Here is a 27,829-nt window from a genome sequence, read left to right as displayed (position 1 = left end):
TAGCGTGAGCTTTATTAAAAATAGGTTTGGACTCAGATACTCGCAAGTGGCGCTGCTTGACCATATCCGATCTTGATCGTGGTTATATCTTGCATAGGCGGCCAAACCTGCTTAGCGCGAAAGCGGGACTGCGAAAAAAATTACCCTGGCGGACCTAGGATTTAAAACCAGAGTAGTCCTAGTCAAAAAATTTATTGTGCAACACGACAAAATTCAAAGAAAAAGTTCGGATAAAGTAGCTATAAATTAACCAAATTGAGATAATACAATTGAAAGGTTCAAAACTTATATAAATAGATCCAAAACTTGCACAAATAGATTATACATAAGATAAGGTCTTACATAAATAAGAGATTACAATACAAGTTCTAGTTCAAGGCTTTTGCTTTGCGCTTTCTCATTGCCATGAAAGCATGAACTATGTCATCCTCGCTTACAGTGGAGAATATATCACGCTCAATAAAGGTAACCAAACAATCATTCAATAACCTATCACTCATACTATTTCTCACCTTATTCTTCACTAAACACAATGCAGAGAATACTCTTTCAACACTTGCTGTCGCCACTGGTAAGATCAATGCCAATTTAAGGACTAAGTATACCAAACTATGAAATTCATGTTTCTTAGTGTCAACAAGCTTGTTAGAGAGCTCACCGAGGTTGTTCAGTCCTTCAAATCTATCATCCATTCTTACATCTTTAATATATGTGCCAAGTTGAATTTCAAGTGTCCTCAAAGCAGAACTTGAAAAATCTTTGGGATAAAAAGTTGCAAGCTTAAGGATTTTCTTAGCATCAAATGAGACAAATGAATTGGAGGGATTCAATGCTGACATACAAATAAGCAACTCCCTACTAACCTCATCAAACCGATTCTCAAGCTCTTGATGAATTCTATCAATAATACCAATATACACTTCTCTTCTATAGTGATCATCAATTGTTTGTACAGGATAAAAGCGATGGGATCTTCCATGAGGCTCATATTTGCTATCCATTGCAGGAACATCAATAGAATATTTGATGCAAAATGATTTAACCTTTTCTAAGAAATCTTCCCACCCATCAGACCTCAATTGTTGGAACCTTGTCTTTGCCACACTAACAAGTGTCATTGCATTAACAATATCTTGGTCTCTCTTTTGCAAAGATTGAGACAACTCATTTGTGTACCCAAGAATCACAAGCATCAAGTGGGCATTGAAAACAAACTCAAATGACTCTAAAGTCAGAACCATAGCATATATGTTTGGCCAATCATCTCTTTGTGTGGGATCCTTTCCAAGAGTTATGAGTACTTCCTGAATGGTAGAATACATGTCAATGATATGCAAAACAGTTCTATAATGAGAACCCCACCTAGTATCACCAAGCCTAGCCAATCCCATCTCTTGATTTAACCCACTTCCACTTTCTATTTCACCCAACTCAAGTGTTTTCTTCAATTTTCGTGCTCTAACATCTCGAAGCATATCATGGCGTTTGCAAGAAACTCCAACAATATTCAGCAAGCGTAAAACTTGAGCAAAAAAGTACTAGCCCCAATATCTCCCTTGGCAACAGCAACAAGCACTAATTGGAGTTGATGTGCAAAACAATGCACATAATAAGCAGAAGGGGACTCTTTCATTATCAGTGTTTTTAGCCCCTTAACCTCTCCTTTCATGTTGCTAGCTCCATCATATCCTTGCCCACGACAAGAACTAAGACTCAAGTGATGACTAGTGAGTAAAAATTGAATAGTTGTTTTAAGTTCCAAAGAAGTGGTGCCAGGAACATGAACTACTCCAAGTAAGCTTTCACAAACACTTCCACGTTTATCAACATAACGCAAACAAACAACCAATTGTTCTTTATGTGATATATCACTACATTCATCAGCTAGAATTGCATAGTAGTCATCCCCAAGTTCTTCAAGTATGTATCTAGTGGTTTCCTCAGAGCAACATCTAATAATTTGCTTTTGTATGCGAGGGGAGGTCAAAATGCAATTACCTGGGGCATTTTTCAGAACCACTTTGTGCACCTCTTCATTATTTCCTGCAAGCCAATTCAAGAGTTTAAGGAAGTTCCCTCTGTTGTTAGATTCTTCAGTTTCATCATGCCCACGACAAGCCAATCCTTGATGCAGAAGGAATCTCAAACATCTGAGTGAATAAGTCAACCTAGCCTTGTAATCAACTCGATCTTTTTCTGACACCTTCTCAATGACAGTATCAATTTTTGTACCCTTTTTCACAAATAAGCTGTATTTCTCTTGAGCAAACTTGTGTAAAGTTGAAGACTCATGTTTGTCAAGTGATATAGTTCCCATATTCCAATTATGCCAACCATCCGTAATAAATTTTCCACTTTCCTTACCAAACAAATAACAATAGAAGCAATATGCTGCATCCTTCTCTACGCTATATTCAATCCAATGGTACTTATGAAACCAAACAAAATTAAAGCAGCGATCTTTACCATAGATTTTTCTGGATGGATAATTATAGGCATAAAGATGACAGGGGCCTTTTAAAATGTACCTTCTTCTGATAGAATCTTGTTCATTCACATCAAAGGTTGAAATAGGACTCCTTAGTCCCGGGTCATGCTCAAGGGAATCAACATCAGCGGCCGGAGGCGGTTCTTCTTTCTCTTCTTCTTCAACTTCATCTGACCCATTATCTCTAGTAGGATCTGTGTCTGTATGTGTTACTCTAGGTGTTTCTGTCCCTTCATCCACAACTACGATAACACTTTCATCACTCACAATTAGAGGATCTTCTACAACAGGAATAGACTGCTCTTCATCAACAGCTGGAATTGGTGGAGCACAAGTTGCAACTTTTTTTGCCTCATGCTTCTAAAAAAGAAATGCTATATTTGATTTCTTCGTGCCTCAACTTTCTGAAAAATTACAACAATTTCCATTCAATTCTAGGCTCACAGATGATAGATCTACAGTCCCTAAGCCTTCTGAAAAATGACAAGAAATTTTAGACTCACAGACAATATATCCACAATTGACAATTTCTAAGCCTTTACAGTCTAATTTCTAATTTCCAATTTCCAAACCCCAAAGCTTATAAGTTATAACTACATAAAAGAATGAGATTTGGCCATCTGGAGAAAGCTGTGGAGAAACAGAAACTCACCAGACACTCTGGCAGACAGGCAGAGGCAATGCGTGTGCGTCACTGCGTCCAGGACAGACAGTGAGACAGAGGCCACCAGGGTCTAGGTCCATGGGACGGGCGGACGGGCGCTGCGCTGGTCGGCGTAGACAGCTGCGCTGCTGCGGAGCTGCGAGCTGCCTGCTGTGCTGGCCGGCGTTGGCAGTTGGCACGCCACGGCCCGCACGCCGGACGCGGACTGGGATGTGGGATCTGGTGCCTGGCGGAGCCGCGGAGGTTGAGCGGAGTGGCGGGCGCAGGTTGGCGGGGTGGGGCTGCCGGCTGCCGGCCAGGCGGAGCCGCAGGGCCAGGGGAGGGGAGGCCGGTGGGGCGGCCACGGCCAGCCGTCAGGACTCGGGAAGGGCCGCTCGCTGCCTCGCTCGCGTAGAGTCGCAGACAGAGTCGGAGAGTGCGGCAGTGCGCAGACAGGGTCACGGGGAGAGATGAGTAATGGGCCAAATTTTCAACTGCGCAGAGTACTCAAAGAAATTTCGACCCAATTCTAGGGTAGTCCTGGGCCTACCTGGACTACCCGCTGGGCCCGCCACTGTCACGCGGCGGCTATACGAGATCGTGGTTATCGAAAATCAATTCTAATAATACTAATCCACAGTTTTCTTGTTTTATGGAAACTGAGTTTATATTTTGTACATGGGTTAGTTGGGAGATCAAACATAATTGACTTGTTCATTTTACTTCAGCAGTACTTTTCAGTGAACAAACCCAACAAATCAGCATAAATATTAGCAAAAAACCAAATTTCAGCGAAATGAACCGGGCCAATTTTAGAGGTAGTTACAGTAAAACTGGTTTTATGGAGGCTAGTTTTGAGAAAACGTCAGATCCAAACAACCCCTAAAAGTTCATAGATAAATAGCTCGCCGCAAAAAAAAAGTTTAATTGGCACCCATGGATTTCACTTTCTTTTTATTTTGCGGTTATTCCTCTCCTGCCGTGACTTGAAGCCTCCCCATCCGCGGAAAAAAATTAGGTGGGCGATGGTCCAGCGCGGGGCGCGGGAGAACCATCGGTATCGGTTCCCCATCCCTTCCCTTCGCGTCTCCTACTCTCCTCTCCACATAACCCGGCCAGCAATGCAACTGTTGGTAGGGAACCCGGCCAGCAGCAGTGGCGGCTGCGCGTTTCTGCCGGCTGCTGCTGCACTGCGGCCACCGTCGGCCACGCTCTCATGGAGGAGGCCGGGCTGCAGTCGGAGGAGCAAGCGGTACTTCAGTCTCCCGCGCGCAAGCACCGACGGTTCAGGGTCCGGTGCTGCGGCGGCTGAGGCGTCTACCGTGGGAGACACCTTGGAACGGGAGGAGGGCGGCGGCGGCGCAGAGGCAGGTGCTTCGGCTGAGTCATCCAACCGGAAGCAGCCGCCCCCTGTTGATCCCAAGATCGAGAAGGAGCTCAAGAAGGTTTCTTTGCTTCATTTGTCCCCTTGGTTTATTGGACTCTAGTTCTTATTTCGTCGCCAAATTCTATGAACTTACGCCACAAGAGCTAGATTTCAGTTTGTAGGAAAGGAGTAATTGTTGTAGATGATTTACTATCAATCTAGATTTGTCATTTCGTTCTTTTTTGCACAGTAGTTTAGAAGATGTCACAAAAAAATGGTCAATCTTCACTACTAATAGAGCTAACAGAACTCACCATTGAATCAACTAATTTTATATGGGTGTAAAACACAGTTAAATTCCTTATACATTCCTGATTGTAGTTATGATCTATTGCTGAACAACAGGCAGTTCAGAAGACTGCAGCAACCTTTGCACCGAGGGCGTCCACGAAAACAAAGAACCCTGCTGTCCCTGGAACTGCCCTGTACACTGTCTTTGAAGTCCAGGGATATGTCTCCATGCTGTTCGGTGGAGCTCTTTCCTTCAATCTCATATTCCCATCAAATGAGCCAGACATCTGGAGGTTGATGGGAATGTGGTCCATTTGGATGTTCAGTAAGTAAGAATTTTGCAAGTTCTGTTCTTAGTAAGAACATGATTTTGACATCATTTTGCAAGTTTTGTTCTTAGCAAGTTTTGGTGGGGACTGGAGGGGGATTGAACTGGATTAAGGCCTTGTTCGGTAGCTTGGGATCAAATCCCCAAGCTGAATCAATCCAGATGGGGAATTAGTGGATCCCCTTGCTGTCACTCATTCCCTGGGGGGTTTAATTCCCCAGCAGAACTAATCTCCTGCCTCCCATTTGTTGTTCGGTTAGCCAGGGATGAATGCAGGATTGAGAATCTGACAGCATGTATACATATCCAGACCTTTAACTAACACAACATAACATGATCAAGCTTGAAACAATTCAAATTACCATGCAAAGCAAACCCAGTAGAACCTGACAGACAGATGTAAGTGCTTGTTAGGGAAATACATGATGAAATGGAAAATGAATGAATAGCTCTGACCCTTTCATTTCCCCAACGATAAGTGGCATCTGTATATGTAAGTAGCAACCAGTACTTCCAGTTCCAAAAACAACAATTTTTCACACCAATCACACTTCTTTAAGAAAGTTGTAGCGAAGGCTTCAAAAAGCACCAACAGTGTTTTTACTTTCTACCATTGTCTATATATGCTTGATTTGTTCTACACAAACAAATATGATAACTGAAACTCATAATGAAGTATCCTCTCTTCCGGCTGTAATCTTGCTCATTTGCAAATGGTTATCTTACATGAGCAGTTGGATATATTTTATCCTAAGAACCCAACCAAACTTTTGCAATTTCCATATTCAAGATGTTAGACCATAAAGCTGAAAGCGCAATGTCAATCCATTATTCTGAAATCTAACATATGATGAAAATTCTCTTTGTGGACTTGATTTAGTAAGATGGTAGACATATAATGAATTCGCACAAGTTGAATCTTTTTTATTCACAATCTGAACTTGATTGACAAGTTAACACTGGTCTGAATTCACATGTACTAGGTTTCAATTAAGACTGAGATATATATAGCTTTTGTCTGTTCTGGAGAGTCTTTGTGCTATTCATGGAATTATATGCACTAACCAGTTCAAACTTCAAAGCCCTGCAACATATGGAATTTGACTACATGAGTAGATGTGGCCACAGCTGCATTAGCGAGGTCTCAAACTTAAGGCAACTTGGCTGATAGGCTCTGATAGGCTCTGATACCTTATTTGAGTTAAATGCACGTGACAGTTCATTTAAAATTCCAAGCTAATAAGGAAAGTTGGAAACAATATTTCAGTCTTATTATACATGAAAAATTCCTGTAGTTGATGTTGGAGTTACAAGAATTTAAAACTTTGTGGCCATGTCTTGAAACTTTGACTCATTATTTGCTGCTTATCTCATACTGCATAGGAACCTTTTCCTCAACATATTAATGGAGCATTATCTACTTCTGCAGCTATACCTTCACTTCGGGCTCGTGACTGCTCAAATAAGGAGAAAGAAGCTCTCAACTACTTATTTCTCCTGATCCCTCTGATCAACGTTATAATTCCATTCTTTGTGAAGTCCTTCGCTGTTGTATGGTCAGCAGATACAGTTGCTTTCTTCGTGATGTATGCATGGAAGGTAACTTCTCATGCTAATCTTTTCTGGTTCTTCAGATCAAGTCCTTAAAATATCTTTAATCATATTTTTATGCACAGCTTGGATGGCTGCAAAGGTTGGAATAAAGATTTTTGGTGTGCTATCCTGGTAATGTGTGCATGAAAGGTACTTTGCCATCTTAACGTTGCCTGTTCCTTCAAGATTGAGTTCTTAATATATCTTTATTGTCATATTATTTCTGTGCAGCCTGGATGGTTGGTTTCAAAAGGTGGAGTCAAGAGCTTTTGTGATGAGAGAAACATTTAGTCCTCGAAATTTTCACATCTTTTGGAGGGAACTGCCTGATTAATTTATTCCAAGATTTAGTGCATATAGCCTTTTATATCTTGTGTATATGCAGGGAGTATGAAAAAACAGCCTTTGACATTTAAGTGATAAATAGATGTACCTGAAGTCTCAACGTTTTTGTTGACTAGGAACTAAACAGCTCTAGATGGGCCTTGATTTCTCAATACAATTTGTCCTAGATGCTATCTGTGCTGACTGTTTTTTTTTTCTGAAAAAGAAACGGGGTATGAGTGGAGTCAGATGAAGCAAGAAGCGCAGCTTGGAAACATTTGGATGGTTCATGTCATCTCTGAGTTTTCAATATCCTTCCGGGAAAGAATAATAGGTTGCACATCCCATGCGCATTTTGTCGCCCTACCGAAGTCATTGCATGCTTCAGGCGCTTTGTATCTTTTCCCCATGTTTGCTTTCTGTTCAACACTTAGAAATTTAAGATGCAATAGATCTTCATCTGGTTCATCTGGCAATATTGGTTCAGTATCAACTGCCCTCGTCCCATGTTCAAGATAAATAATTTAGCAGCTGTAACGAAGCATACTGTAATTTTGTGGCTTGCCATCAGCAGGTTGTAATCCCAATTAGAAGCAGCGCGTGGATGATTTTTGAAAGGATTTTGATGTCGCCTATAGTAGGGGGTGAATAGGCTTGTTTAAAACAAACTCGCAGCGAAAGTTAAATTTTAGGTGCGGCATTACTGCTCTCAACGTGCAGCACTGACGCACTGTGGCATTGTCTCACAAAAGTGTGGCACTGCCGCGCTGAAAGGTCCTGGTTTGGTTTTGGTAATTAAGTGACAACTTAGGTGGACTAATTGTGTTTATGTGAGATACACAGGTGATTAGTCCACAGGTACATATATGTGAGCAACATATGCCATGAAGGTGAAAATGGCTTGGAGATGTTGCAAAGCTCACACATGTGATGATGAAGGAGCTTAAATGCACACGAGACATGACATTGAGTCATGTGATCAAGGTGGAGAAGATCAAGACAATACTTGGCTTGATGGACTGGTTGCAAGCGTAAAGGGCAAGTCGAAGGCTTTGGAGTGATGAACCGCGTGGCGGTGAAGCTTGAGCAAGACTTGACGCCGATGGACAATGGCAACGGTGAAGAGCAAGTAAAGTCAAGATCGATGAACCAATATGATCACGTGATGATATGAAGTGGATCATATCATTGTTGATCATGTTGGTGCATGTGTTGCATCAACATTGGAGGAGATGGAATGGAATGCGCAAGGCAAAGGTTTAACTTAGGGCATTTCATTTCACCGGTCATAGGTGTGTAGAGAAGTTTATGACCGGGTTTAGGATAGATGGCCGTACTATCAAGAGGGGTAAACTTGTTTGCATATCGGTCATCTAGTGCCACTCGAGTGATCTAACATTGCATCGTCGCTAGGATCGAGTGACGTGGCAAGTTGAGTGGCTAATATCCTTGAAAATGTTTGTGAAAATATGCTAACACATGTGCACAAGGTGATACACTTGGTGGTTGGCACATTTGAGCAAGGGTGAAGAAGTTAGAGTCGAAGAGGAGTTAGTCGCGCTGGTCACATAGTGACCGGACATGTCCGGTATGGAGATCAGACACGTCCGGTATGTGGCTCAGGACTAAACTGCACGGTGCGACCGGACGCGTCCAGTCGCCACACCGGACGTGTCCGGTGTGAATATGAAAACACAGTGTTCAGCAGTACAGTCGATCGGACACTGGCAGCGTCCGGTCCGGTGTGACTGGACGCGTCCGGTCCGGTGTGACCGGATGCGTCCGGTCGTTAGTGGGTGCGTACTGTACTCGACCGGACGCTGAGGCTCAGCGTCCGGTCAGTTTCTAACAGACGTGTCCGGGCGGCCTTGGAGGCTTACTGGACTCGATCGGACTTAGCGGCTGAGCGTCCGATCGTTTCGTGCTGAGCGTCTGGTCGTCTTGTTAGAGAGCCATTGGAGGCAACGGTAGAACACGTGGCGGTCAGACAGCTACCGGTCACGTCCGGTATAGCGACCGGACACGTCCAGTATTCATGTCCGGTGCGTCCGGTGCAGCGTCCGGTCGACCCAAAAAATACCCAGTGAAGAGGTAACGGTTAGTTTAGCCCTTGGGGCTATAAATAGAAGTGGCCTTCGGCCATGGCTGGTGCTGAGCACCTTGGGGGAATTTGTGTTCATGCTTGAGAGTGCTTAGGAGCCCTCCATCTCACATATACTTGATAGTGATCATTCGATTGTGTGTGAGAGAGATTCTAGTGCAATTACATTATGAGGTTGCATCGAGTGGCACTAGGTAATCGAGCTGTAAGCCGGTGGTGCTTGTTACTCTTGGAGGTTGTCACCTCCTAGACAACTTGATGGTGGTCTCCGTGGAAACCTGCAAGAAGCTTATACGACGCTTCGGAGAAGAGCTTGTGAGGGGCATTGTGCTCGTCCCACGGGAGCCGTGAAGAGCAACTTTAGTAAAGCGTGTCATTGAGCTATCCTCACTTCCGCGGTAGGTTCTTGCGGCGCCCGACGTGCGGGCTTGGCGGGTGATGCCAATTAGCCACCGAACCACCAAGTGAGCGGTCGACACAACGGGGACTAGCGTGTTGGCAAACACGTGAACCTCGGGAGAAAAATTATCGTGTCAACCTTGTTCTTTCCGTTGGTTTGCATCTCCATTACACAAGCTTGTGATTACTTTCATATATATTGAGCTTGTGTTGTTGCTTTTGTAATTAGTTAGTTTGTGTAGCTTGCTAGTTACCTTCTTGCTTGTGTAGCATAGAAGTAGCTCCCTTGCGTGGCTAATTTAGTTTGTGTAATCTTGTTAGTCACATTGCTTAGTTTGTGTAGCTAAGTATTTGCGCTATCTAATTTGGCATTGGTTGCCTTGTTATTGAGCATTGCTAGTGAGCTTAGTTAGCTTTGTGCTTTTGCTTACTAGCATGTGTAGGAGCTCCCTTGTTGCTTAAAGTACTAGTGGCATAGGTTTGTGTGACCTTGCTTCTAGAATTGGTTAGTAGAGCTCTAGCTAACCCAACACCTTTGTTGCTTGATTAGTATTTTTGTAAGGTGCTAGTGAACATAGATAGAGGGGTGCAGTCTTGGCTAGACCGATAGTTTTAATTCCGTACTTATTTCGGTTAGCCAACGTGATTAAGTTTTAAAAAAGGACTATTCACCTCCCCTCTAGTCGCCATCTCGACTCTTTCAACTGGACGCAGCCAGCCAGCGTCCGGTCGTTTCAGCGCTAGCGTCCGGTCGATGACTGATGCTGCGCTTCTTCTGCTGCTACTACCGGATGCGCCGATCCTTCAGAAACCAGCGTCCTATCACTTACAGTGACCACGTTCACCTGAGTTTAGGGCGTCGGTGAAGTTTCTAACCCTTGCTCAAATGTGCCAATCACCAAGTGTATCACCTTATGCGCATGTGTTAGCATATTTTTACAAACATTGTCAAGGGTGTTAGCACTCCACTAGATCCTAAATGCATATGCAATGAGTTAGAGCATTTAGTGACACTTTGATAACCGCATTTCGATATGAGTTTCACCCCTCTTAATAGTACGACTATCGAACTTAAATGTGATCACACTCTCTAAGTGTCTTGATCACCAAAATAAAATAGCTCTTACTATTTATACCTTTGCTTTGAGCCTTTTGTTTTTCTCTTTCTTTTTTTCAAGTCCAAGCGCTTGATCATTATCATAGCATCACCATCATCATGTCATGGTCTTCATTTGCTTCATCGCTTGTAATATGCTACATATCTTATAATCACTTGATAAACTAGGTTAACACTTAGCGTTTCATCAATTCACCAAAACCTAGAGCTTTCAATAAGTAGGCTTCGTATTGAGCTCCACGGGTCTAGGAAAGACGTGTCCGGAACGTCGGACGCTCTGAGAAGAGCATTTCCGTTTTAATAATGGCGGATCTAATGGGCTCCATCCTTAGAGGCCCTAAGGGCGGATCTAATGGGCTGCACGTGGATGGCAATAGCATAGCTAGGCCCAAAAAGAGCTCACGCCCGACGCTGCCTGCTCCGCTGCTCCTCGACACATCTCCGCGAGACCGCGACTCCGCCTCCTTCCTCCGCGCGACGGGGGACGTGCCACCGCGCGACAAGTGACGACGACGCCCCCAGCCCCAGCCCGACCGGCGGACTCCCCAGGACCCTACATCTCCGCCTCCGCGCCCCCAAGCAGTTCCTGCGCCACCCGCCTCCGTCTCGGCTTCTCCAGCCGCGCCAGCGTGCTTCCCAGCCCGGCGCCGCTGTCTGTAGCCACGCCGGCGCGCCCCCAGCCCCGCGCCGTCCGCTCTCCAGCCTGGCCGGCGACAAGCCTGGTGAGAACTTAGAACTCTCTCCCCTCCATCCTCTTCTATCTACAGGTAGGCGAAAACAAGCACAAGTTTATCTGACCTGACATTCGGATTTAACACAATTGAGAACTAGAGAAGAGGGACTGTTTCTTACAGAGTTATTAGGATTATACCCATGCATTGCAACGGGAACAAGAAAAAATAATACCATGATAATTCAAATATAATACTAGCTCATTTTGCAAAAACTAAAACAACAAAATGTAAACATCGAAATTTGATCCTATTCATTGCATGTTTTTGGATATGTCACATCAAGTGGACGAGTAGACAATACACTGCACCTAAAACATGCATCTCATTGGGAAAAAAAAACTAGCTACTATTGCACAAACATTCCAAATCAAAAACGAAAACCTAAAACCGTAGACCTTACACAAATGCCATGAAATGAGTGTTAGTCGGAGATTTATCTTGACTCCAATAACGTTGATCACTTCCCCAACCAGCACCTAGCTCCAAGACGTTGCCAACTGCGTAGGGGTACACCCGAGTAGGTTTCACCTTGGCGGGAACAAGCAGAGAGAGAGATGGAGGAGGAAGAGGGGCTGGCCATGGGACAAGGCATCTCATGCCGTGGGGAGGGGGGGGTGGGGGTGACAAGTCAGAGCCCACAGGAAGGCCACACATGTGGCGGGGATTATCACGTCAGTGCATGTGACGAGATATTAGCTTTCTGTTGTGCCAGGCGCACTGGCATGTCCAAAAGGGCTTGATCTAAAAATAATTTATGGAAAAGGTTAGTATTGAAATATTGATTTATGAAGGTTACAAATAATAAAAAATCTTCTGCCGTTCACCCGGCGTGCTTGCTCGCCCTGTCTCTCTCGTTCAGCAACTGGGCGATCGTTGATGCCATACGCCAGTGCCCAGGTGTTTGTCAGTCCTTCCCAGGCCTTTGTCCCTTTTTCTTCCATTTGTGCTGTGCGAAACTGGGCACCCGAACGCTAACTTAAACTATTTGGCTATCTCTATTCGGATCTGATCTAATTACAGGTGTATAGACGGCTACTAACTTCGTTTTTTTTTGCGAAAATTATTGGGTTTACAAGTGTACACCCATGTCCTTTATTGGGTCCGCCCCTATATTCATATATTGATATCCCCTCTAGTGTGTTTGTGATTTTGTGACCTAATTATTATCAATCGTACGTGCGTATATAATTAGTGCTTCCATCAAACTATTTTATGACATATGAGACTTACGTACATGTTGATTCATATTAGGCAAATCCCCCCCCACCCCCCACCCCCCACCCCCCGGCATGTATTGCTGCGAGCTTCGACAGGTTGTTACAGATTATTATTTTTTGGAGTTGACTGCCCAGCACGTGTGCTTTCTGAACTCATAATTGAACCGTAAACGAAATATGTATATCCTAACTGCATAGAAAGAAAGAAAAAACCTCAATTGCTGCTCCATAGGGGCATGAAGTGCATGCAAACATTTTATAACTTTGATTGCTAATATGTGAATACTATTTTAGGCTTTGACTAGTAATATTTTTGTCAGCACCAGCATATGTTATTAGCAGCATGTGTATGTAATTGTAATTTTTTCCAGATAGATTTTGAATCAGAACTATTTAGCATGTTTGCTGAATTGGACCATTTGTTAACCATTTAACCTAACAGAAGTGCTTTTTCAACTGAATGTGTGTGCATGGACTATATGCGAATTAGTGTAAACAAAATGTGTAGGTCAAACAGATTATTAGGATATCTTATGTCTTCATGTGGACTATAACATGAATTGGTACGAACAAAATGCATAGGTCAAACAGATTGTTAGGATATCTTACCTAGTTACATCTTTTGGGATCCATCTCTTGTTGGAACTCTTCTATATAGTTAATCTATGTTAACATACTTTTGGGCTGCCTTTTGTGTCGACGTTGATAAATTTGTAAAAGGGGGGAATAAAACCAGAAAGCTTCATAACATTCATGTGCAAGAAAGTATGGATTTGAGCATCTTCTCAGAAGAAAGAAGGCAGACACATGCAACCATTGTTTGCTAGGAACTCATGTACCATGCACCTTGGTGCATGTATGCACATACTTAGAATGACACAAATGCATGAACCCAGCGAACTGTGCTTTTTATTTGACACTAAAGCCACCAACCTGCCAAGGAAGCATGTTCTATTTCTCCTAGAATCTCTCCTGTGTTTGGAGCCAACCTGCTGGGTGAACATTTTCAGGGCTTTCTCCTTATTATGTTGATCAAGTACATCCTGTTTGGATCAGGGAAAATCCTAGAGCAGAGCCCTGCTGAACACCCTAATAGCTGAAATAATGGCTGGGTAGTGTAAATTGTTGCTCTTTAATTAGAAGTCTGATTAGAAATTTATCTTAGCATTCACACAGCTATAGTAGTTGGTAGAACAGGCTCTAGTTCGCGTCTTGCATTTCCTTTTCATATATTTTTTTTTAAAAAACTGGCTCTATTATGGCATTTTTACAGGTCCAACCCATTTGAAGGCAACTGAAAGGCCAAAACAGACTGATTGAGGTGCCACCACCAAACAAAACCAAGCTTGCAATGGAATCTTCCTCAAGCAATGGTAGCAACGTGCCACTGCCTGCATCCCAACACCCTCTACATGCAACAGATGCAGATGAGGAGGACGAGAGTGTGAAGCAGCTTAATGAGTGTGCCACAGTATATCTATCTCTCCAGGTACTGTCTCTCCTTTCCAGGCAAGTCACTCATTTCCTTCAATACCAATCTTAGGCCTCTCAGATTTGGATCTTGTCATTATTTGTTTGCAGGACTGCCTCATCGAGTCAAATCGCAACTGGAAGGCCTGCCAAGCACGTAGGTCTTCTTATTCGCAATATCTTTTCTAACAAGATTTGTTAGTTCCCAGTTGAGATTGGAATTGTATACTAGCAAAGGAAACTCAAATGTCTCGAACAAAGCTGCTTTCAGTTGATTGATATTTGCAAGATGTGTTAGTCTATTGAGAACTGAGTTTAGAGGGCAATTGTTTCAGTTATAGGATGGGATTTATTTGACTAATTTGGCTAAGCTAGAGGAATGAACCCTGTGAACTTCGCATGAAGTTTGAGGGGTGGCAGTACCTTTTGGAGGAATCTGTTACTGATGGAGCTCAGTGGTTTATATGTAGTTTTTTTTAACTAATGCATTTTCTGGAGCTTGAGAAGCATCGAAAGTATATTCTATCTAATGCCACCAGGAGAAAGTGAGAACTAGAACAAACTTAAGTTTAGAGCAAAAGAACTATATTGTATTAGAAGTAGGGTATGCATATTCTTCACTCATCATACATTATCCTTGTAATGATTTGTCCTGAACCACATTATGTATGTTCTAAAGTGAGAGCAGTGATCGCCAAGCATCCATTTGTCGTCCAGATCACTTTTATGTGATCAATGGGCCCTAGATTTCAAGGCCTAACCTAGGATGGTTACGTGTCGGTCCTTTAGAGAGGTGTTCCACATCTAGTCTAATCCAAGGCAGTGATGTAAAATGATGCAATACCAGAACTGAATAAATAAAATATACTGATAATTGGCATTTAGCATTCTCATCGGGATTGGAGAGAAAATGAAGCATTCTTTAAATTTTTGCTACTAAAGTGCGTGGTCCTGTACTTGTATAATTTCATTCGGCCTGGGCAGCCACCAAATGTCTTGCTTTCCTTTTGTGACATAGGAAATCCAAACGTTTGCATATCTAGAATTCAGGGCCTAAGTCTATTCTAAAGTTTGTCAGACTAACTTCCTACAGTCGCCATTCAAGCTGACCACAAAATGGTGTTCCAATGACCAATACTACTGTGATGCATTTATTTTTTAAGGGAAAATTGTCTGGCGGACATCCAAAGTAATGATCCTTTGCTGGCGGACACCCACTTTGGAGCATTTTGCCAGAAGACACTCTGGTTCGGTGAAATTAGGCCACAGGACACCGCGGACCGGTTGCAGCCGGTTGAGGAGAGAGAACAACGGTGAAATGACATTCTTGCCCCTGCCGCTTTCTTCTTCCTCTCTTCCTTTCTCTTTTTTTTTCTGTCCGTGGTGGAGCTGTTCATACCTGTCGGTGGTGGAGTTGAGGACGGCGAGGCGATGCACGGTGGCCGGCGCGAGCACGTCAGTTCTGTCGTGTGGCACTTGATGAAGTTGGCCTCCTGTGCCTCGTCCTGCGCGAAGGCGTGCAGGCAGTTGTGCACCACCACCGTCTGCACGGCGCTGAAGTCGTCCTTGTCCACCAGCTGCACCATGCAGCGGGAGATGAGCTCCTTGAGGTACCCCTGCCCGACCTCCTCCATGGTGCTCCCGCGGCGCAGGCTCACGAACCCCTCGGCCACCCACAGGCGCACCAGACGCTGCGCGTCCACCGGGGTGCTCTCCTGCATCGCCGCCATGTAGAGGAAGCATGACTTGAGGTGGTGCGGCAGGTCGTCGAAGGCCCGCGACATGATCCAGGGCCAGCTGTTGCTGCTGCCGCCCCTGTGCTGCTTCTCGCGCGCCGGCGGGGCCAGCTCCTTGGACCGTAGGATCTCGGCATGTCGCTGTACTTGTCCAGCCCAACCGTGTCCTCCTCCAGATCGTCCCTACACAGAAATAAATCCGGTCAATTTGATCGCTTCGCTAGCACAACAGCTTGAAAATTCAGACGAATCTTGGCCGGAGAATGAAACGAGAAGGACAGCAGCACCGCATGGACAGATTTGCAGGAGGAAATCTACTCAAATTGACCGCAAACACTGCTTCGTACCAGGCGGCGAGGGTGGTGGCAGAGGCAGCGGCCCAGGCCGGCGCGGGCGTGTGCTCGATGTTGTAGATGGCACAGTTCTCGGAGATCTCATTGAGCCGATTCCTGATCTGGTGGATACGCCCCGAGAGGTCGTGGCGAAGCGCGACCTGCCCGGCGCACCGGCTGGGCCACCACCACCACCCACCGACGGCGCACCCGGAACCCAGCGTGGCCTTCCTCTGTCTCCGCCCGGCGCGGTGGAGGAAGTCGTCGAGCGCGTCCTCGGCCTCGAAGGCGACGTCACGGGTCTAGCGCACCCAGACGGCGACGAACTCGTCGTTGCGGAGGCGGCGACGGCGGTCGACGTCGCGGATGAAGGTGTGGAGCCACTCGAGCTTGTCGCGGAGAAGGGGCACGTCTTCGCCCACCTCCAGCAGCACCGCCGCCTCCCACGCCACCAGCTCCACCAGCTCGTTCGTGCGCCTACGTGGCCGGGGCTGGTCGACGGCGGTGGCTGCTGCTCAGCAATGGAAGAAGAGAAGAGGAGAAAAGGAGGAAGAAGAAGATGGCAGGTGGGGCCCGTGCGTCAGTGAGTGGGAGAGGGGCGGACCCAACTGTGGCTCAGGGGCACCGGATGTCCAAAACGAAATTTTCTCTCTCCTTAACCGGCTGCAACCGGTCCGCGGTGTCCTGTGGCCTAATTTCATCGAACCAGAGTGCCTTCTGACAAACTGCTCAAAACGGGGTGTCCGCCAGCAAACGACCATCACTTTGGATGTCCAACAGACAATTATCTCATTTTTTAATGAGTGGGCATGAAGAAGCGACCTTAAAAATAACAGGTTACCTTGAGTTTCAGAACCTAATATCTATTTTATCTCATTAATCATCATGTCAGAGTTGATGTTCATTTTTTTGTTTTACTTCAACATGAATGTGCAGTGAATTCTGAATGTTAGTACCACTCATGTAATCTTTAGTAACGAGATGTCTGTCACCTCGTTTCATAACAGACGTCCAAGCCTTGAAAGCCTGCCAGGCTAAAAGAAACAAAAGTGATCAAACCTAAAGCTTTACATATGTGAGTAGCTGATATCCTAAAATGGTCAGCACGGATGCCAGGTAAACAGACAGGCTCCCACGTATATGACCAATAATAATGAGATTTTTTTTCATATTTTTCATTTCTTATTCTGTGGACTGAAATTGTATATTTGGTCGTCTGTCAGTTTTCAGGGGACAGGAAGCAATGCTCCAGATGTTAGTTGCAGATGGAGATGGGCACTTCTCAAACAGCTCAGAATCTCTGATCGCCATGATGTTTCTTTGTTACATTGTGCTGCATAAGTTCTCTGTACAACAATAGAATTTTAATTCTGTATTGCCCAATTCCCCTAATAAGATTAGTGGTTTCAGATTTATTAATAGGACAACTGGACAAGACATCCTTGCATACGGTTACAACTGAGTTTGTGTGAGAGCTGTAAGATTGGTGCAAGTGTAAATCCGATCATAATGTCTGTCTCAATTCATTTTGCTAGTGTTTTGAGAAGTTGGACTGCATTGCAACCATTTTCATTTCTCCACAATGATCAAAGCTGGAGAGGCAGCCAACCCAAGTTGGTCCAACCTGAACTGCATTGAATTTATTTCAGAAAAGTTTCGTTTTCGATAATTAGAGCAGGATTGGTTTGTTGCCCAACGCTTAAAGAGTCCATTCTTCCTCCACAGCTGATGCAAAGGATAACGGTCCACATTCAACAGCTGTTGTCCGTACGATCTTGATCAGAGTGTTGTCGTCGTTTCTTCCTCCGGTCCAACTGATGGCATTCTTCTTCCTCGCTCGCGCCACTGGATCACTCCACCGACACGCTACCACCATCCTTCTCCCATACCCGGTTCCCGGCTGGAACCAAGCCAACCCGCGCATTCACACTACCTATATCGTGAGATTTTCAGGCAAGGTGTGTTTCTGCAATGGCAGTATTCTTTGTGAATTGTTGTTCTTAAAGCCCATGTAGCTACTTGCCTTGGCCATTTCCTGAAATTTTTGCATAATTGTTTGTCACTTGTGATTCTCACGTGCTCGGAGCTTCTTAATGTGAAAATAGGTGTATGAATATACAATTGTTATGCGCTTCCCAGATACAACAGTTGGACTGAAGTTGCACATGCAATCTTTAACGGCAGAAGTACATTGATTTATCAATAAAGACCACCACTTGTGATTGAAAATTTGTTACAGCATATTAGAAATGATAAGAGGAATAACAAATTCCATTTCATAACTCACTATACAATAAGAAAGCAACCAACAGAGGTCAAGCAGTTATTCTGTTCTTGAGTTTCAGGTCGGAGTTCATCTGCCGTCAGGCTTAGGACGGAGTGAACTTGAGCGAAATGCTGTTAGCACAGTGTCGCTCGTTGGTAGGCGTTTTAAACCCCTCCCCTTTGAATATGTGCCCCAAATGTCCTCGACAGGCACTACATGTGATCTCTGTCCGCCTCCCATCAGGGTCCGGCTAGTGTCAAAAAAAAAATATTGGTTAATACTTAATACTGGAGATTGCAGAGAAGGCCAGAGAGCAGGATCATTCCTCATCCTGATGTGCAAGAGAGAATAGTAGCACATACCGTCGGTTTTATGGCCCCAGGAAGTCCCTCATAAAATGCCGGCCAGCCACACCCTGAGTTGAACTTTGTAGATGATTTGTATAAGGGAGTTCCACATCTAGCACATTGATAAATACCCTCCTCAAAGAACTTGTCGTATTCACCCGTTCCAGGGTACCTGGGAAATCAGACCACCAAACAAATTCAGAAAAAAACTATGACACCTGTTAATAGTTTAGCAGACAAACAGCCTTCACCACACCACATGCCAAACATCAGTCAGAAACTAATAGTTGTACCATGATTATTTGGCATGTAACAATGATTCCCATGCTACAATGTGGAAACGGTGCACACTAGTTATAGTAACTTACAGACATAAATACATGCTTGTCATCCGGGAAAAAAAACTAAATTAAATGGACTGCCATACATTTTAGCAATTCATATTTCATAAAAGCAGAAAATCATGGTAATGGCAATAGGTCATTACTAAAAAAACAAAGTCAGGGTCAGATATTTGTTTTTTTTATGTCAAATTAGTTATTATTATCATTTCATTGTTGCTGCTGCTGCAAACCTGTTGCTTCATTTTAATATAGTGACACGGACTCCAAGTAACCTCTCTTCGGTCACAAATCCTAACGTCAAGTATTTTTCACCAGATAGGATCAATTAATATGTTCTTGCATTACTATAGAACTCTGTGATGCATCAGCCATAGCCAGAACTGCAGCAACACTAACAAAAAACAACCTGGAGCTAGTTAATTTATCAAATAGTTCATAACTTCTCTCATGCTCTACACTCTAATTCAACCCAAGAACTTGACAATTTATAAAATTCTAAGTTACCTCTAATAAAATAAGGAAGTAAGGACCGTAAAATCAAGATCCACAGTCACTAATTGGCTACTGGGGTGTTGGAAGTTGCAACTGGACTACAAGGACATCGAATTTTCTCTTGGTTTATTGCAACGATAAGACAACATTTTTCTCTATATTATTAACACCTATAGTTAATGACATGATCAATTGTACGCAACCTACTCTAGTTTACACAATTATTGGATTCTTCTGGATTTGCAAAGTGACCTTCACAAGATGGCAACACCAATTTCTCCAGCTACTTGTTCCATCTTCTATGGATTAACATTGTATTTATGTTATATTTGGCTAGATTTTTTGAAATACTGAAAGAAAACACCACCATGAAATGAAGAGGCACATGGAAGACATGTAACACGAGCACCACAGAATGATGCACAACCAAGGTGCACACATAGAAGTAGATGAAATCAGGGACCTCTTTTGTTGAGTAGCTGAGCAAATTTCCTTACTGTCAAGGGAAATCTACAATTAGGATTCAAGGGCTACAACCGATTGTTGTCTTGACCTCTGTGGATTTTGTGTATAATTAAATTTCAGTACTACAAAACATGCAGTAGTTCAAAATAGCAACTAATAAGATGGATGGTGTGATTCAGTAATGATACTAGCTTCAACTCGTCAGCATTTCCGTGCTCTAATTACAAATTCTTCAAACTTTACAATCCATCTAATAATTGTACTATCCAAATACTGGTAGAAAATTAGAATCAACTTCTGCAGTTAAACGCACAGCACAGTCATGTGGCCAGCTATCAATTAATGACATATGTAGCGGGCGAGAGCATGGTGATGTGCATTCTGGGCGATCTTTGTTAATGCTTATGCAATTGAATTTAACTTGGGTCGATCAGAATGCGTATCTACTACTACTAGTGACCATTCAATTTGTCACTACCGTCAACAAGACAAATTCAGCAACAACAGCGAAGGACAAGAGATGTGGCTAGTGCGGTTTAAAATCTTACTCGGTGCCCTTGCGGCGTAGGATGTTGAACTGCTCCGGCGTGAGGATGGCCTGCCACTCCTCCTCCGACTTCTGCACGGATCCCGGCGGCGGCGTCGACGACGACGACATCGCCGCCACGCTCGGGGTCCTCCGCCCTGACTCGCCGCGTGGCCCCGGCACGACCGAGCTGCGCAGATCGAGGGCGAGGGGGCGAGGAGAGAGGAGAGCGGGCGCGCGGCGTGCGGCGCCAAGGTAGCGGCGCGGGGGCACGAGTGGGACGCCATCCTGAGCCTCAGCAGACGCTGGACGCCCGTGTTTCGTTTGGTTGCCTGTAGGGATCTTTGGTTGCCTGTAGAGATCAAAACGGATAGGATATAGACGGATATCACCGATAATATATTTAATTTTATATTTTTATTTGGATTCGGATTCGAATATGAATAGTGTCAACTATGTCGGATATGATATGATTGGATATCGATATCATAAATATGCGATTTGAGTATTCAGATACGAATACAGTATCAGATGTTGGATATCCGGACTCGGATACGGACAGATCTTAACTTCTCTAAACGGATTCGGTTTTGAATACGGTCGGAAAATATCCATACCGTTTTCATCCCTAGTTGCCTGATAAGGTTCTGGACTTGTGTGCTCTGGGATTACGATGGATCCAATCCAGGAGACGTGCAACGGTTCCTTCGAATTCCCAATTTATTTTGCTTATTTTTTTTAAAAGTACCTTGTTTGATTAGTTTTTGCACTTGCTAATATGAAATTTGGGGGAAAAACTCAACCAGCATCTGGTGACTGATGTCAAGATCTGTCTCTGAAAATTGATGAGAAAAATGGTTACATAATTGTTTTGACAGAATTTGCAAGTATGCCAGTAAGAAAGATAAACGGCCTGTTCGCTGGTTGGTTTCTGGACTAACTGGTGCTGGTTTATTGTGAGAGAAAAACACTGTTGACTGGCTGGTTTGGACTGGCTGAAACCAACAAGCGAACAGGCCGAAAATGTAAACGTCGAAATTTGACCCTATTCATTGCATGTTTTTGGATATCACGTCAAATGGACAGGTAGACAATACACTGCACCTAAAACATGCATCCCATCAAAAAAGAAAAAAAGCAACTATATTGCACAAACATTCCAAATCAAAAAATGAAAACCTAAAACCGTAGACCTTACGCAAATGCTATGAAATGAGTGTTATTCAGAGATTTATCTTGACTCCAATAACGTTAATCACTTCCCCAGCCAACACCTAGCTCCAGGGCGTTGCCAACTACCCGAAGGTTTCACAGTGCATGTGATGAGACATTACCTTTCTGTTGTGCCAGGCGCACTGGCACGCCCGAAAGGGCTTGATCTAAAAATAATTTATGGAAGAGGTTAGTATTAAAATATTGATTTAAAAAGGTATCATAGAAAATCTAGAACTTGGTACCGGAGGAAGTACGTGGTAAACAAAATGATGCATGTAACCCTTCCTGATTACAATATTTGGGTTAGTAATAGAAATTAATGATAGGTAGCATGTGAATGTTGTCATTTTAAACTAAATAAACTGGACGATAACTTTTCTTAAACTCTGCATAGAGAGAAATTAACATTGTACTGTATAGATTAAAACATGGCATATGGATGATGAATTGAGTGAAAGTCCACTCTGGGTTACACCAAAACTAGAATGAAACCCTCTACAGCCCACTGCACCACCACTCAGGTCAACAAAGTTGGACGGATTGTTGTGGAAGAATGATTGCCTTACTAATAGGCAACCCATGGAAGCAAAAAGGGACACAGTTAAAGACAGAGAATGGCTACACTGCAAGAATCGTCAATAATATCAGCAATATTTGTAATATATGCCCTATGGTGGGGCGCTTTTGGTGTCCCAGCATAGCAGGTCCCAAGCCTGTCGATGTTTTACCACCGGTAACCCGCCACAGGATACCCGGGGCGGTGATTTGTTCGGAGGGGTATCGGTGTTTGCAGGAACTCGATGGTAAACGCAGGGAGACAACGATTTATACTGGTTCGGCACGCCGGAAAGTCACGGCACCCTACGTCCAGTTTGGTGTGGATAGTATATTGTGCCCTGCGCTATTTGTTGTGTTGCGAGGTATGTTGTGGTTGTGTGTGTTGATGTCGTTTGATCTAGGGACCCCTGCCCTCCTTTATATAGTCCAGGAGAGGCGGGAGTCCTAGTTGGTTACAAAGTAGAGATCCTAGTAGGATTACGTGCAACTAGTCCTAGTAGGATTACATGTAGGGAATCCTAGTTAGACTAGGTCTTCTTCTCTCTTCTCCGTGGGAAACCCCATGGGTCTCGCATCGATAAGCCCCCGAGCATCTCATGGATGAGCTTCGGAAGCCTTCTTGTTCTTCTTGGTCTTCGTTGAGTTGTTGTAAATCCGTTCGAGGTTCTTCTTGAAGTGAAACCTTGAGATGGTCTTCTTTGTCTTTTCTTCGGCTGATGTGCACTTTTGGATAAAAGTGCACTCAGTGAGTGTAGCCTCCGAGCCTCTTGCTTGTTGGGACAAGAAGCCAGAGGGTCCCTTTAGTCTTCTTGGTTGCTCCGAGTTCTTTTTCGGTGGGTGCAATTTTTCGTAAAAATTGCACTCACTGAGTGTAGCCCCCGAGCCTCTTGCTTTTGCTTGCAAAAGTTGGAGGGTCCAGATTCTTATCTTCAAAAAATTTTTGGGGTTATGTATCCCGCAGCCCCCGAGCCTTCTCTGAGTACTTTTCTTTAGAATAGAAATCGGATGAAGGGTCTTGATGTGTTGTTTTTGTTGTAGTCTTGAGTACTTGTATTCTTGGTCTTTCATCCTTGAATTCGAGCCCTCGAGCATAGTTGAAGCGAATGCCGAGCCCTCGAGCTTAGTTTTTTGACTAAGCCATGATGCTCTTCCGAGTTGTTTTTTATTCAACGAGGTCGTTTCTAGACTTCTCTGGTTCTTGATGTCCCTCTTCTAGGTTGTTTGCACTTCGTCTAGGTTCTTTCTGAATTTGTATGTACCTCATCCGGGTTGTTTGCACTTCGTCCAGGTTCTTTCTGAATTTGTATGTACCTCATCTGGGTTTTTTTTTTATCAATCCGGGTTCTTTCTGAAATGTTCTTCCAGGTTGTTTTTGATTCATCCGGGTTCTTTCTGATCTTGTCTTGGTTCTTGCCGCACCTCTTCCAGGTTGTTTGCACTTCGTCCAGGTCCTTTCTGAACTTGTATGTACCTCATCCGGGTTGTTTTCTGATCAATCCGGGTTCTTTCTGAATTTGTCTTGGTACTTGCAGCACCTCTTCGGGGTTGTTTACGCTTCGTCCAGGTTCTTTCTGAACTTGTATGTACCTTATCCGGGTTGTTTTCTGATCAATCCGGGTTCTTTCTGAATTTGTCTTGGTACTTGCAGCACCTCTTCGGGGTTGTTTGCGCTTCATCCAGGTTCTTTCTGAATTTGTATGTACCTCATCCGGGTTGTTTTCTGATCAATCCGGGTTATTTCTGGACTAGCTCTCAGGAGCGTGTTTTCCTGATCTCATGGTACCGATGTAGCTCCCCTGCATGTTAAACATAAAAATATGTTGTAAATGACATTTCGGATATGAAGTGGGGAGCATGTCCCATATTTGAATAATCAATCAGGGGCGGGCCCCTGCATTATGAAATGCATATAAACTTTTTGCGTCTTGCTCTTGCTAAGCCATGTAAATTCCTCAGGTAGTGTCCTGTTACGTTTAAGCACTTGAATCTCGCGTGTGGTTCAGAGGTTCATTGACGTGACCATCCGTTCGAGTAGACAAGCTTCACGGATTAAGGTCTGTTCTACCTGAGGACTTTAGCGACCGTTAAGAGAAGACTTAGAGCACTATGTTTGCTCACATGATGATTTTTTGTGTGTTCCCTTGCTAAGTCGGTTAATTTTCTAGGTAGTAGCCTATTACGTTTAAGCACTTGAATCTCGCGTATGGTTCAGAGGTCTATTGACGTGACCACCTGTATGGTTCAGAGGTTCTTTGACGTGACCATCCGTATGGTTCAGAGGTTCATTGACGTGACCATCCATTCGAGAAAACAAGCTTCACGAATTAAGGCTTACTATCCGAGAAAATTAACAGCCGTTAAGGGAAGATGATATGGCCACATAGGCATACGAATAATATCCGGAATATATAAAAAATGAGATGTGACTTAGCTTGGTTCGTGGCCGCGTTGTTGACGAAGCCGTGGCGGTCGTTGATGAAGCCGACTAGTCGGAGTCGATTCCGACTAGTTGTCGATCACGTGGAATCCGCCCTCAACTAGTTTTCTCGACGAGAGGAGTAGTCGAAATAGTCGTCCGCCGGTCGCCGAGTGCTCTCGCGAATTTGAAGTAGTCATCGGGGACGTTGGGGTAGTAATGCTCGCGTACGTCTTCTGTGTATGTTGAGCGAAGGTCTTGGAATCTCTTTGGTAGCTTCTTTGTTATACGTAGCAGAATTCTTTGAATTTGACAAGTCTGTTGCTGATCGGACTCGGATAGATTGCGGTGAGTTGATTGACTTGCTCCAGGAAAAAGTAGATGCAAAGGACCGCCTCTGTAGACCGGGCTTATCGTCTTGCATGTAACGGCAGAGATTAAGCGCTATGGATTTCCTAGATTTCTTTGACTTGCAGGCTGCTAGCTTGCTATAGTTTGTAGCTGCAGCGCTCGTTGATAGGCTCGCTGGAGTCGGAATCCCGTGCGAGTGCTGTGCCTAATGCGGTCATTGGGATCAGGGACCCCACATCCCGTGTCGGACAGAGTAAGATCGATCCAGATGAGACATTGGCTAGCTTCATGATGAAACGCATCTGGTTCGATGTAGTCGACGAGTTGACGTGGACGAGTTGCCCATGTAGGACGGGGATCACCATGGAGAAGTCGAGCTTCTGCGGGACGGTGCTGAAGATGCATCTCAGATAGGGCCGATGAGGGCCGCAGCGAGTTGTCGACGAGGGCTGCGAATATTGATCTTGAGGTCCTGTCGCCGAGAACGTGTTGTTGATCTTGAGGGTCGACGAGAGCTGCAGCGACTTGTCGATGAGGGCCAACAAGAGCCACAACAAATCTTTGATCTTGAGGTCCACCGAGCTCTCAAACGCAAAGCGCCGAGAACCCCTACCTGGTGCGCCAGCTGTCGATGTTTTACCACCGGCAACCCGCCACGGGATACCCGAGGCGGTGATTTGTTCGGAGGGGTATCGGCGTTTGCAGGAACTCGATGGTAAACGCAGGGAGACAACGATTTATACTGGTTCGGCACGCCGGAAAGTCACGGCGCCCTACGTCCAGTTTGGTGTGGATAGTATATTGTGCCCTGCGCTATTTGTTGTGTTGCGAGGTATGTTGTGGTTGTGTGTGTTGATGTCGTTTGATCTAGGGACCCCTGCCCTCCTTTATATAGTCCAGGAGAGGCGGGAGTCCTAGTTGGTTACAAAGTAGAGATCCTAGTAGGATTACGTGCAACTAGTCCTAGTAGGATTACATATAGGGAATCCTAGTTAGACTAGGTCTTCTTCTCTCTTCTCCGTGGGAAACCCCATGGGTCTCGCATCGACAAAGCCCTGGTAAAGGAGGAGGGTTGTGTTAGGCGTGGCGAGCCAATGTAAAAACTTAGCCACTTAAATGGAGATGAAACCCGAAAGAAAATCGTTGGGGCGTAACCCTCTTAGCGACGCGCCATATCGGAACCCGGGTATGGTGTTAAATGGGCAAGGGCCGAGTCGTCACCCCCGTGACGCGCCGTGTCGTGATCTGGGCATAGTGTCAAGTAACCAAGGATCGGGTCATCGCTTCCTTAGTGGCGCGCTACATCGGCGCCCGGGTGTAGTGAAAAATGAGCAAGGGTCTTCGCATCAGAGTCGACGGGTGCGAAGGGTAAGGAAGCTAGTCGAACCAACTAGGATCCGTTTAGGTAGTTGGAATGTAGGGTCACTTACAGGTAAGTTAAGAGAATTAGTTGATACCGCGACTAGGAGGCGTGTAAATATATTATGTGTTCAAGAGACTAAATGGAAATGTCAGAAGGCGAAGGAGGTGGACAACATAGGTTTCAAGCTTTGGTATACAGGGATAGTCGCGAATAGAAATGGAGTAGGAGTTTTGATTGATAAGAGCCTCAAGAATGGTGTGGTGGGAGTGAGAAGGCAAGGAGATAGGATTATCTTAGTCAAGCTTGTCGTTGGTGATATGGTCTTGAACGTAATTAGTGCGTATGCCCCCCAAGTAGGCCTCAACGAGAGTGCTAAGAGACAATTCTGGAAAGACTTAGATGGCCTGGTTAGAGCTATACCTAGTAGTGAGAAGCTTTTTATAGGAGGAGATCTTAATGGGCATGTAGGTACTACAAGCGCAGGTTTCGAGGCAGTTCATGAAGGTTTTGGGTATGGTAGTAGAAATCAGGAGGAGGAGGAAGCTCTAGACTTCGCGGTAGCTTTTGACCTGATGATAGCCAACACTTTCTTTAGAAAGAGAGAATCTCATCTAGTGACCTTCAATAGCGGACAACACTGTAGTTAGATTGACTTTGTCCTCGCAAGAAAAAAGGACAAACGAGCATGCTTGGATTGCAAGGTGATACCAGGGGAGTGTGTTGTTTCTCAACATAAGCTTTTGGTGGCAGATTTTCGTTTTCAGATGCGTGCCCGTAGGGATAAACAAGCTAAGATTGAAAGAACAAAGTGGTGGAAACTGAAAGGGGAGACGTTAGAGGTATTTAGAGAAAGGGTTATCAAAGGGGGCTCTTGGAAGGAAGAAGACGACATAAACAATATGTGGGACAAGATGGCAACCAACATTCGGAAGGTAGCCTCAGAGGTGTGTGGAGTAACCAAAGGAAGGGGACGTGAGGCTAAAGATACTTGGTGGTGGAACGAGGAAGTCCAAAGGGCTATTAAGGAGAAGAAAAAATGCTATAGACGCTTGTACCATGACAGGAGTGTGGACAACATAGAGAAGTATAAGGTGGCAAAGAAGACTGCAAAGCGAGTTGTAAGTGTGGCAAAGGGTAGAGCGTACGAGGATCTTTACCAACATTTGAGTACGAAGGAAGGAGAGAAGGACATTTATAGGATGGCTAGGGTTCGTGAGAGAAAGACACGGGACTTCAACCAAGTTAAGTGCATTAAGGATGAAAGGGAGCATCTCTTGGTAAAGGAGGATGAGATCCGACATCGATGGCAAGAGTATTTTGACAAATTGTTCAATGGTGAGAATATGG

At 44.5% G+C, this 27,829-nt stretch overlaps 3 protein-coding genes and 2 pseudogenes across 4 annotated transcripts; 2 read left to right on the top strand and 3 right to left on the bottom strand.

The window, feature by feature from the left end:
* Nucleotides 1–264: 264 nt before the first annotated feature.
* On the bottom strand, nt 265–3,232 carry LOC136510850 (uncharacterized; annotated as a pseudogene).
* Nucleotides 3,233–4,130: 898 nt separating this feature from the next.
* LOC136512539 (protein RESISTANCE TO PHYTOPHTHORA 1, chloroplastic-like) lies at nt 4,131–7,227 on the top strand. 2 transcript variants are annotated; one of them, XM_066506508.1, is made up of 5 exons: nt 4,131–4,576; nt 4,903–5,113; nt 6,546–6,715; nt 6,793–6,841; nt 6,941–7,227. In XM_066506508.1, the coding sequence occupies exons 1-4, from the start codon at nt 4,157–4,159 to the stop codon at nt 6,817–6,819; spliced, it is 828 nt and encodes a 275-aa protein (XP_066362605.1). In that variant the 5' UTR covers nt 4,131–4,156; the 3' UTR covers nt 6,820–6,841; nt 6,941–7,227. The 2 variants fall into 2 exon arrangements, with proteins under 2 accessions (XP_066362605.1, XP_066362604.1); XM_066506507.1 differs by having other exon boundaries at nt 6,793–6,859.
* A 3,807-nt stretch (nt 7,228–11,034) lies between these two features.
* LOC136513011 (uncharacterized) lies at nt 11,035–18,211 on the top strand. The gene is made up of 5 exons (XM_066507012.1): nt 11,035–11,372; nt 13,875–14,090; nt 14,183–14,228; nt 17,147–17,255; nt 17,363–18,211. The coding sequence occupies exons 2-4, from the start codon at nt 13,953–13,955 to the stop codon at nt 17,200–17,202; spliced, it is 240 nt and encodes a 79-aa protein (XP_066363109.1). The 5' UTR covers nt 11,035–11,372; nt 13,875–13,952; the 3' UTR covers nt 17,203–17,255; nt 17,363–18,211.
* LOC136513009 (probable disease resistance RPP8-like protein 2) lies at nt 14,275–16,963 on the bottom strand. The gene is made up of 2 exons (XM_066507011.1): nt 16,155–16,963; nt 14,275–15,990 (listed from the first exon to the last, which is right to left on the bottom strand). The coding sequence occupies exon 2, from the start codon at nt 15,853–15,855 to the stop codon at nt 15,223–15,225; it is 633 nt and encodes a 210-aa protein (XP_066363108.1). The 5' UTR covers nt 15,856–15,990; nt 16,155–16,963; the 3' UTR covers nt 14,275–15,222.
* A 94-nt stretch (nt 18,212–18,305) lies between the features above and the next one.
* LOC136513010 (peptide methionine sulfoxide reductase B5-like) lies at nt 18,306–20,908 on the bottom strand (annotated as a pseudogene).
* Between the last annotated feature and the right edge of the window lie 6,921 nt (nt 20,909–27,829).

The sequence above is a fragment of the Miscanthus floridulus genome, chromosome 16, assembly GCF_019320115.1.
Source record: "Miscanthus floridulus cultivar M001 chromosome 16, ASM1932011v1, whole genome shotgun sequence".
Taxonomy (NCBI): domain Eukaryota; kingdom Viridiplantae; phylum Streptophyta; class Magnoliopsida; order Poales; family Poaceae; genus Miscanthus; species Miscanthus floridulus.
The sequence above is the reverse complement of the archived record's forward strand: the minus strand, read 5'-3'. Positions and strand labels throughout refer to the sequence as shown.

Excerpts from the sequence above, each read along its gene's own strand:
- LOC136512539 (XM_066506508.1), top strand. The coding sequence starts at position 4,157 with ATGGTCCAGCGCGGGGCGCGGGAGAACCATCGGTATCGGTTCCCCATC. Across the intron at positions 5,114-6,545 it reads GTGGTCCATTTGGATGTTCA|CTATACCTTCACTTCGGGCT; the intron begins GTAAGTAAGAAT and ends CTACTTCTGCAG. Across the intron at positions 6,716-6,792 it reads TCGTGATGTATGCATGGAAG|CTTGGATGGCTGCAAAGGTT; the intron begins GTAACTTCTCAT and ends TTTTATGCACAG.
- LOC136513011 (XM_066507012.1), top strand. The coding sequence starts at position 13,953 with ATGGAATCTTCCTCAAGCAATGGTAGCAACGTGCCACTGCCTGCATCC. Across the intron at positions 14,091-14,182 it reads CAGTATATCTATCTCTCCAG|GACTGCCTCATCGAGTCAAA; the intron begins GTACTGTCTCTC and ends ATTTGTTTGCAG. Across the intron at positions 14,229-17,146 it reads CTGGAAGGCCTGCCAAGCAC|ACGTCCAAGCCTTGAAAGCC; the intron begins GTAGGTCTTCTT and ends GTTTCATAACAG.
- LOC136513009 (XM_066507011.1), bottom strand. The coding sequence starts at position 15,855 with ATGTCGCGGGCCTTCGACGACCTGCCGCACCACCTCAAGTCATGCTTC.